This window comes from Danio aesculapii, chromosome 16, assembly GCF_903798145.1.
Source record: "Danio aesculapii chromosome 16, fDanAes4.1, whole genome shotgun sequence".
NCBI classification, from domain to species: Eukaryota; Metazoa; Chordata; class Actinopteri; order Cypriniformes; family Danionidae; genus Danio; species Danio aesculapii.
The window spans coordinates 41,744,057-41,755,761 of record NC_079450.1 but is presented as its reverse complement, the minus strand read 5'-3'; the positions used below and the strand labels follow the sequence as shown (position 1 = coordinate 41,755,761).

The 11,705-nt window shown below is 32.6% G+C and overlaps 1 protein-coding gene across 1 annotated transcript in view; it reads right to left on the bottom strand.

The window, feature by feature from the left end:
* Nucleotides 1-7,991: 7,991 nt before the first annotated feature.
* fam131bb (family with sequence similarity 131 member Bb) overlaps nt 7,992-11,705 on the bottom strand; it is an 87,358-nt gene continuing 83,644 nt past the window's right edge. Inside the window, exons 7-8 of the mRNA XM_056474644.1 lie at nt 11,396-11,647; nt 7,992-10,079 (exon numbers count right to left, since the gene is read on the bottom strand). Coding sequence (XP_056330619.1) covers nt 9,849-10,079; nt 11,396-11,647 — 483 coding nt within the window. The 3' untranslated portion in view covers nt 7,992-9,848. The remainder of the gene's footprint in view (nt 10,080-11,395; nt 11,648-11,705) is intronic.

Sequence of the window (11,705 nt, the reverse complement as noted above, 5' to 3'; positions counted from 1 at the left end):
TACTTGTAGCGACACTACTGCCCAACACTGAGCACATAAAAGATGCTTTAGAAACTTTAATATTGCACAGTTCAATAAGAAACATATACATTTGGTTGTACTAGTTTTTGGACCATTATCGTAAGTTATTTTGTTAGAAAAGCTCCAGATTTTGCTTCAGTACTGACTAATCTAATATATATGCACAAATATAATATTGTATAGCTTTCTATTAAAAATATGAATTTGTTAAGATTCATGAAAATATGAAGATAGATTTGTGAGGGGTGTACTTATATATGTTGAGCACTGTAGAATGGAAATAAACAGATGCAACTTACTGTTAAAACAGTTGCTTTCAATAATAAAGTAACAATAAAAAAGTACATGCAAATTTATTAAATTTATGATATAAAATTATGAAATTTCACAGGAGGGGCATTTCTAATATCTAATTTATTTTGTCTGTGCCATGATGGCAGTACATGATATTTTACACATTTTTCAAGATACTAATATTCAGCCTAATGTCCAGTTTAAATGCTTAACTAGGTTAATTAGGCAAGTTAATGGTCAGCGGTAGCTTTAGTAGCCAGCCAGAAAAAAAAAAAGAATTCTTGCGGGGGCTAGTAATATTGATCTAAAAAATCATGTAAAAAATAAATCATAAAAATCTCTCTAATTCCAGACAAACTAAAATGTGTGAATACAGTATAATGGAAAATGCTGTGAAAATTGCCTTGCTCTATTAAACATTTATTTCAAATTACAAATATTACAAATATTTGATAACAATTACAATTTGACGGGAGGGCTAATATTTTTGCCTTCAACTGTATATATATAATACATCATGTTGTATATAGTGGAAGAGATTTTTTCTTCTTGTGCCAATAATTTTTTAAATTTAATTATTGTCTGTTGTTTGATCTTGTGTTGAATCTGGTATGTTACTTTAATCACTAGGCGTTTTCATGAAATCAGTGTTTACTAATTTAAGCTTCAACTCCTTACTTTACCACTATATCTTTGATTGTTAAATTATTGATTCATGTTAAAATAAATTGTATTTGTCTTTAATTATATTTTGATGGTCTCAACTGCAGTCTTAAAATACACAAAGTGCACAACAATGCTCTGTTTGCTTCATTTATTTGTTCTTTATTATTTCTGGGAAAAATAAAGGAATAGCAATAATCTTATTGGTCAGGGAGGTGTTTTGTTCGTGCAGGAAAAAGAGAGACATGGCTGAGAGATAGACAGTTTGGTGGAGGAAGATGGAGAGCACATTGGTAGAACCACCTTAAAACCACCAAGTAAAGCATGCATAGATATATTTATCACAGGGCATTTCTTATATCACACCTCTTACGGCTCACTCAGTTTATACGAATGGATTTATATCTGTATAGCTTGATGAAACCATGTATTTCCTCATGACAGTGTTTCTTATCCAAAGTATTACTGTTCCTGTGTATGATTCTTCCACCAAGAGGACAACACAGGGTTTGAGTAATAGACAAATAACATACAAAGGGAAAGAGAGGAGGTGAGAAAGACAAGTACACTAGTTCACAGGGAGAAGAAGAGAGGTAGAACAAAGGTTACAGCATCATGCCAATAGACAGTTTTGTTGTGAAAGATGGCAGTAGAAATAAAAAAGAAATCCATTGGAAATCAATTATTCTGTAACAACTACATCCAAGGAAATACATTTGGCTTTTTGTTATTATTTATTCATTTGTATAATCCTAATCTTACATTAAAAAAAAAAAAAAAAAAAAAAACAATAAAGAGGACATGACATCGCTCTTTTGGTTGCAATAGTATTACCTGGCTTTGCGTGAATGGCATGTCAGATTTATATGGTTGAACTTTTTGAGGCATTTTTGGAAAGTTGAAAATATGGTGGTGGGATTACAGGAATAACAGAAACAAAAAGAAAATGATTACTTTAAAACGTCTGAGTATTAAAGTTATAGCAACCTACAGTATGTTCAAACTATTTTGTAACAATTAAAATCTAACTGAATCTTTAGCTTGTTTGATTTTGAAATAGTTTACCATCATGAGGGAACATTTTATACAAACCGATAATCTTTTATCATCATTTAATCTTCTTCCATTTGTTCCAAATCTGTGTGAACAAAAGAATGAAATGAAAACAAAAGTATTGACTTTAATAGTAGGAAAAAATACTATGGAAGTCAGTTGTTAGGCAATCTTGTTGGGTTATAAAACAAATTCTTTTGTATATAGCAGCAGACATAATTCAGAAACAAGTGGAAGGATATTTCTTTGTGTGTGTAACCTGGCCCTTTAAGATAGTAAAATATTTAAGAAACAATCAATATTCATTACGAATTATACCTTTAATGTTATCCCCAATCTTCTCATAGTGACAATCAGTATAAAAAAATGGCAACAACATTATTAGGCTACAGTAAAGCTTTTGAAGCTATTTTAAATACCACTTAAATAAGACGCTTGAGCTTTGTCTGCAATGAGCTGCTAAAGCCACCAAACCCGACATGAAACCAAAAATACAAGTTGTCATCATGAACATGCTTTATAGGTGAGCTTGCTTGAGCATAGCATATTACTGTAAAGAGATGGAAATGTCTGACTATCAATTTTGATATCACGAGTTTTAAGAAAAACTATAATTATACACTTTAAATCATTTATTATGCATTAGCAAATAGTAAACTTATAATTTGTAATGCATTAACTCTACATTATAAGACATTAGTAAGCAGTTTATAAATGCAGCTACAAATTCTTAACATACGCACATTGTATTTATGCTATGCATTGTATGTATGCTATGTCTAGGACACCTCACAACACCATCGCAGAAAGTCTAGCAGGTTTCAATTTTCCCCACTCTTCACAATGAGTTTCATCACATAGATGACATAATCAGTCATTGGTTATGCAAACTTTAACTATCTTTACTAACAAAATTTAGATGTTTTTAAGCAATTTTATCTGACAGACTGGCACAAACATCTTCATTCTCACAACAAGTTTCACAGTTCTCTTAGCCTTCCAATGGAGTTTGTTCTTCCGAGGTAATCTGGGAACATGTTCAGTGCTGCGAATAATTTGCAAAAGCATTTCCTGCTTATTCAAATTTGTCATTAATAGTGAAAACTGAATATTTCACTATAATTTTATTTAGGCTAGATTATTATTTTATTTAACAAACCAACACAATCTCATGGCAATTCGTGTTTTGGTGCATATAGCGGACTTGTTTGGAAGTTTTATTTTATTCGTTATTCTTGTTTATATATAACTGACCAACAAAAGATACATTAAAATTAAGTTAAAAATTAAAGCAAACAAAATTTATTTCAAAAAGATATTTTTGCAAGAAAAATATACTTTTGTTTGTGCCCCTCCACTACTCAACTATACGAGTGGAATATTTGCCCTGAAGAAAATAAGGATTTAATTTTTATGTAATTTAATTTAATGAATGCTTCATTGTGATTGTATCACGATCCTCCGTTATATACTTGCTAATTTTTTAATATGTCATTATTTTAAAGATTATGTCTTGAGCATCTGATTTTTCCCTGCTGCTGCTTATATGTTTTCATTTCAAGTTCAGGCGAGGGATTGTTTAACAAAAAACCCATGGCAGGAAAATATACATTTAGATTTCAAAGAAAATATCTTAATATTAAAAATGGATCGTAAGTTTGATCATATTCATGTCGTAAGAAATGCCCTTAAATAATGTAGTTATTAGTTGTCAGCATCAGTGTTTATTGAGATATAAAAAATTTAATAAGATAAAAAAAATTTAATTGAGATAAGAAATATCGTTATAGCAACACTTGTGAATGCTTTGGGAAATAACGCTCATCGTAGACATCACGGGATGACTGATAATGAAGGGATGTGTAGTCTGGCACATTTGTTACCCATGACAGTTCAAGATTTTATCAAGAAAAAAATCGCATAATCTGACATAGTGACTTTCGTAACCAATAAAATAAATAAACAATAAAAATCGTGTGATCTGACCCAGGCTTTAGTGCTAAACAAATGATGAATTAACTATTGTCTAATGCTTAAATGATTTATAGTCTGTAGTTATTATAAACATGTTTCCGAAAAACCTAAAGAAAATGGATAACCATATTTCACATGCGTCAGCAAACCAGAGAGATACAATTACAACCAAAGATGCATTTATCTCAAAATAACAAATGTATACAGGTTGCAAAGTTAAATCCCTCCCCTATATAGCCTAATTCTTCAATAAATGAATGGGCACATAATATTTCAATTTGAACAGCTTATGGAGGTCAAAAGTATTCACATAATGTAAGACCACATGACACTGAACTAGCAATTGTGCTGTAGTTTCATGATTGGCCACATGTAATTATGTCAATTTTAATAATGTTATTTACAATATAACATGTAAGATGTAGTACACAAAAATTAGTTAGACCCTCCTCAGGAGCCTCGCAATGAAATAATATGCACCCCAACATATAGAGGAGGGAGTACACACAATTCTGTAGAAAAATAAACATTGTCCCAACATTGCATAAACAATCGGTCAATAAATAAATTCATTCATGTCAATATACTTCATATAGCTATTAATGCTATTTCCTCTCACCACCAAGCTTGTATTACACACAATCTGTGTACAACACACAAAGCTGTGTACTGTTGTAATAAACAGTAGACAGTGTTGTCCACCCCTTTTTTTAATCCTTGGAAATTCATGCATGACATCACAATGCAGAATGTTGTAGCTTCTCTTTCCTAACCGAACTGATCCTACTTTGGGGTGCATATGCTTCATGTTTGTTTACATACAAACACACAGTCAACGCACAGTTTGTAATGTCATGGGGACTGTAATAATCAGTAACCATGACGAGCAGGAAGACACCTGTGCAGTTCAAAATTCCAAATGGCCTGAGTTGTTCATGAGGTCACTTTCAACTCTACTCAAAGTCCATTTCCGTTCTCACTATGCAGAGACATTTTTCCTAGATAAAGTTTATTTACAGTATATGTATCCAGGTCTTGTTGTATTCTCGCCTTGATATTTAGTGAAAAAGAAAACTGTAGAATGAAATACATTTTTTAACAAAATTTATGACATGCTTTATTATAAAAATCATCAAAAACTGGGCCTGCAAATGTAAAAAAAAATACATGTATGAGCTGCCATTAGGGTTGTTTTGGCAAAAATATGTTCTTCTGTTTATTAATTTAAGGTTGTGGGCCATTTTCTATCAGTTGTTTTCTTCTCAATTGTGTTATTTAAAAAAAAAGAAGACAAAAGCTAATCATTTGATCTGAGATCATTTAATCTAGATATCCCAAAACTGCATATCTAGATATTTCAAAGGTTAAATTTAACCAGAGTGCACATAAATTGTCAAAGTGATTCAACGAAATGGTCAAATTTGGAACTGAAGCTCTGCAAGTACAGTGTGAATTGTGACTTTTTGTCCCATGAAATATTTAAAGGCTAAAAGGCATCTGTACTCCTCTCACCAATCAATGCAAGTGCAATATTTACATTTTATTACTTATATTTCTGTCCTTTAAGCAGCCAGTCAAATCACTAAACACAGAGTGCTCACAGAGTCAGTTTCAGCTCAGAAAGGTCCAGTGCAAATATCTATACAGTGTTGTATAGGACTCCACAGTACACTGACAAACATCATGCATGTCAAATGACACAGAAAAGGAAGCACATTGTATTACAATCCAGTATAAATGTATTTTTGTATGTGTGTGAGTGAAATCGCTTTTCATTACTGAGAGCAAAGAATAAATAAATACAATAAAATCAGTACACTTGCGACCAGCTTGTGACTGTACTACTACAAAAATAGAAATAACAAATGAATTATAAAAAACTAAAAACATAAAAATGTGTTGTTTGTTTTTTTAAATTAATTGAAAAATGTAAATAAATTAATTAATACTTTCATTTAGCAAGGTTGCATACCACTGCTCAAAAATGTCTATCGCAACTAAATTGTGTTCTTTTAAACATTTTGGAAAATTTGTCATGGTTTACACAAAAATATTGAAGTTTCTTCACTTAACTAGCAACTTTTTAAGATTTCTGAAGGATCATTTGAAACTGAAGCCTTTAAAAACATATGCTGAAATTTGAGCTTTAATTTCTAGAACAAATTACATTTAAGAATAAAAATGTCTGTGCATCTAATTTATTTCAAAAACATTAAAAACTTGTATGGTACAAGTACACTGCTCAAAAAGTAAAAGAAGAAACAATCTAATCTTCTAATCGAAGCATAGATTCAAATCCAACACAATCCCACGGCAATTCGTGACTTTTTGATTTAGTGGCTAATTCGTATGAATTTGTACAATCTAATTCATACAATTTAGTATGATTTGCTCATCCCCCAAAGACGGCTGCTGTTAGCAGTGGGGTTAGGTGCCTCACCTCCTTTTTAAAATCATACAATTTAGTACAACTGAACTCATCTGAATTCGTACAAATTAGCCACTAAACTGACAAAACGTAAAATACTTATGTTTTCTCTTAAGATCAGGCTGTCAAGTCAGACTCTTGGGATATTGATCAGGGGTGCGTTTCCCAAACAACGACATAACTCACAGCTGAACTATCATAGTACAATGCATTGTTTGGGAAAAGAACGATGTAGTGAGGAGTGTCTCCCAAAACCATAGCTGCTCTGTTTCAGATACATTATTTAAACAATGTTAGTTATAATGTTAGTCCATAATGATGCTCTAAGCAGGGTGGAGTAACAACTTTAGAGAAAAAGCCCATAAGTTTTGGTAAAAACATGCACTCGTTTTCCACATTAATTTCAATATATGTAAACGGCATATATGCTGTCTATGTTTCATTCACAAATATTATTGAGAATATTCCATATTCTATTTTAAAACATAAAACCACTTCGTTAATTTCACATATAAACGGTTAATGGTTGTAATTTACAGTAGGCTATTTATTAAGAAAAAATTCCTACTTAATAATAATAGTAATTATTATTGTTATTATTATTATTATTCATTCATTCATTTTCTTTTCGGCTGAGTCCCTTTATTAGTCTGGGGTCCCCACAGCGGAATGAACTGTCAACTTATCCAGCACAAGTTTTACGCAGCGGATGCCCTTCCAGCTGCAACCCATCTCTAGGAAACACCCATACACACTCATTCACACTCATACACTACGGACAATTTAGCCTACCCAATCCACCTGTACCACATGTGTTTGGACTGTGGGGGAAACCGGAGCACCTGAGGGAACCCACGCGAATGCAGGGAGAACATGCAAACTCCAACTGACCAGCTGAGGCGACCTTCTTGCTGTGAGGCGACAGCACCTACTGCGCCACTGCGTCGCCCTATTATATAATTATTATTATTATTATTATTATTATTATTATTATTATTATTATTATTATTATTATGAAGGAAATTGTTTACTTATTTATATTTTTTAAAGCCTATTTTTACAATTTGACACATTCAAACCACTGCAGCAATGCTCTAACCAACAGGCCCATGTCTTATAGTGATACATTTCTTAATAAATAACCTGCTATAAGTAAAAACCATTAACGTATACTATATATTTTTGTTTTCACAAGCTTTGCAGACATAATGTATATTCCTTTTAAATAATAGGTCACCTCCTTAACTGAAATCAGAACAGCAGTAGGGCCAGACAGAATCTGCGGACATTTTTTTGCTATTTCTGCACACAATATTGTGAAAAATCTGCAGATTTCTGCAGAATGATTTTGGGAGTATTATAACAATAAACTTAATATGTTAAATAAAAGATAATATTTTTTTTTTACTTTTATTTAATGTTTACAATGCAAATCTTATTAGATCCATTTATTTGGTAAACAAAGTGACTTTCTCATATAATACCTACCATATATACTAAAAGACATTAAGAAATTAACAAAAAGAAACTAAAATAAATTATTACTTTACAAGCTGTATTGTAATTAAATCATTTGAATATTTTCATATTAGTCAGTAATATTACTAAAATTAATTTCAAATTTGAATAAATAAAAATGACACACGTTTACACACAACTAAATAAATAGACTGAAATCTGCAGAAATCAGCCTCAGCTGTGTGCAAAGTGGCATACATGTTTTTAAAGTGCACTGCGAAGGGAATGCAATTATCATTACACAGATCACTAAAACAGAACTGTAAAAAAAACTTTGATAGCAAATTACACCTAAGAAAGATGACTTTAATGCTTATTTTTCACCATTCCAAGTTTCAATGTTGGAATGTTCTAAAGGAATAGGGTATACGGGGATAACTGGGAATAGAGCACAGCCAGAAACTGTTTCTAACTACAGCTCTAGTGGTGTAGTTGCAAGCGTATATGTTTGCGACACAGTTTACAAATTTTTGTTAGAATAATGAATTTGGGAAATGGGCAAACTATGTTTGTAACGATGGAACCTGCGACCTTAGTTGCCAAACGAATTTTCGGAAACGCACTCCTGGTCCGTTACATAGCAGAAGTAAATGGAAATAGGGTGGAAGCAGAGTGAAGTATGAAAAACAACGAGACAAGTTGGGATGGGTTTTACAGGAATGGTTTTACAACGACTCACACTGCTGTTTTTCACTAGTTTTGCATTTGGCAAAAAACCTATTATCAGTACCAGGACCCTACCAAAGTTGCACAGGGAGTCCAACTCATGTTGGGACATCAATAGATTCTGTTGAAAAAAGGTTTACTGTGTCTCCCAGAACAGTCTCAATATCATTGGCATCTGCTCCTTTGTGCAAGGAGGACCAGATGACTACAACCAGTCCTACAAAATGACCAGCAGTCGACTAGTGTGGTGAATGCCTCTGTATTAAACAGACCATATTTTCATTTCCGTCTGTCAAAATTCAGTATAAATATTCAACCTAATATTTTTCCCCATTGAGATTAGATGTGTTTTTAAAGTATCAAAGTATTAAATTTTTTGAGCAGTGTATTTGCTTGTCTAAGCCTACAAGGATTTGACATTGGATATCTTTTTTTTAATAAAATAAAAAAAATAATAAAATAAAAATAAAAACTATAGATTTTGTAGCGATTAGTTCCAAATTGATATCACGTTTTTCAGCACAGAAGCTTTGAGCCTCTTTCTTTTAATAGCATAAAAACTGCAAAGTAAAAAAGCTAAATGCATTATTATACATATAAAGATGTTTGAAGTGTGCAGGGTAAAAACAAAAAATAAAACATATTATTTTTGTTGTCAAATAACTTATAAGCAGTTTTTGCTTTTTGCATCTGGTATAGTCTGTGTGGAAACTAAATTCTGGAAGGGCATGGGCTCAAAAAGTGTGACTTTCTATTTTACAATTATATATTTACCTTTTTTTGTTTATAACAAAATTATTGTATTATTATCATCAATATGGTTTATTAATGATAAGTTAACATCTTTATTTTGACTAACGAGTGCCACCACTCTATGTAAAAGCATGCACATATTTAACCAAATGTTCTTTACTGTATATTCATCTTCCCGAATTACATACCAACATCTCTTATCGCTCCGTTCAAACTTGAGTGAGATTTTCCTCATTTCTCTCCTTTCCTAGTCAAAAGCCTCCATTCTGTGTCTTCATTTTTCAGACATCCATATAATAAGGCCTAAAAAATCATGTTCACACAAGCAGTGCATTCACTTTCAGCTCAGATTTTCCATTTTGAGTTACTTGAATTCAATAACAATGGTGTTTGATTCCTGAAAAAAACGAAGTTTATATTGTTTTAATATGCTGATTGAAATGTCTGTTAAAAGCAGCTCAAGTCTCTCGCCGTTCACTCAATTGGTTGCCTTTGCTTCTGTGGGCGAAGATTCTGATTCCTCTTCCTTTTCTTCAAGCTCTTCAATTACTGATGGTGAGACATCAGACGTCTTTCTCTCTGTGATAAATTCACCAGAGGCTTGACCTGGACTGCTTCCTCCTGCTGAGGTCACTTCTTCTTTCTGAGCCACTGGAGATGGAGTTAGTGTCACTGCTTCTGGTTCCATACATAACGTAACTTCTTCCACCTGGAAAAGAGGATGGACATTAGTCTGCATCTGTAAATGCATAAAGCTGTCTAGTGTGTAATATGTAACATTTGTGCTACTAGTAACTCCAGTGGTGGATGAAGTACAAAATAACTAGAAGGTATAGATACCCTGATAAACATATTACTACATTATAAAACCCAAAAAGTTAAGGTAACTCAAACTATTTGAGGAAACCGATTGCAACAAACAATTTAAGTTCAAAAACTAATGCTAATGAGTTCTGTGAACTTAATCCATTTGAGTAAATAAAGCAAACTGAGCACAGTAAAAGCCAATAAATGAAGAGAACTCAAACCAACTGAGGAAACCAATTGCTACAACCCATATGAGTTAAAAAAATAATATGAGTACTGTGAACTTACTCCATTTAAGTTAAAGTAATGAGGTATTTAATTAACTAATTACCTTCAACACTGAGTTCAAAACTCGTTTCAAATGAGTAGAATTAACTTTCAGTAAATTTTGAGTTAACCACTCATTTCATTTGATAAAGTTGACTGTTGGGTTTTACAGTATATAATATTACTGTCATTATATAGTACAGTATCTAAAATATACTGTAGCCTACTAGTACTGTATATATATACAAACACCACCAACACCATAGCATCAGTAACATCAGCTTTAAGAACTGATTTTGACAATGATTCATTCATGATTCCAACAGTAGGAAAAGTTACATAAAATGTATACACGATTCATGCTTTATTACCTGCTGACCGACAGCTTTTCCCATTTTTTTCCCACAATCTCCAGAGATTTTAGTGCTGACATTTTGACTATTTTTTGTTCAGCATCATAAGCATGTGGTGGTGTTGAAAACTGGGGTGGGGCAAAGTTTACACAATAACAATGTACTATTTGTGTTTCTTTGTGCAATGTACAATGTGCTTTTTTATATCTAAAATGTTGTATTGAATGTCAAGCCAATAGATGTAGATAGCGATATCACATTGTAAAGAAACACCACATGACCTGTATTTTGCCATTGTTGGTTTGGTTGAGAAGTATTTGCATATATCTATAAGCTGCATGTATTAAAGTAAGTACAGATTTTGAATCTAATATTTACAGTGTATATTTAACCTGAACATTTTACTTCTAAGGCGCTGTGTTCAAAATATTCATAGTTAATGATTAACAGGTAACAGATGGTTAAAATACATTTCAAAATATGGATGTTTCATTTGTTTGTAGATACAGCTTAATTTGGTTTTAGTACAATCTCATTCAAATAAATTTAGGAGTGGCTTAGTTGTCAATTTGAGGCCATTACGCTTTTTTTCACTCACTTTAATCTCCCCATCCTGTTCATCATCCAGTAAAGATGAATGTTCCGTTATCACCTCCTCTGTGGGGGCTGTTAGATTTCCATCTACAGGCATCCCCATATAGCCCACCGTGTCTGGCTGGTAGACCTCAGTCTGTGGTGTGCCCCACAGATCCACCAGTGGAGGGTGAGTGAGGGGAGGAAGGCTGTGGATGGTGCTGTTCGGAGTAGCTTGTAAAGAATGAGTGGCACTCTGTAGTCTTTGCTCCAAGATCTGCACACAGAGACAAAAACCGCTCAAGTTTCCTTTGCAGCAACCTATTTTTTCAGCT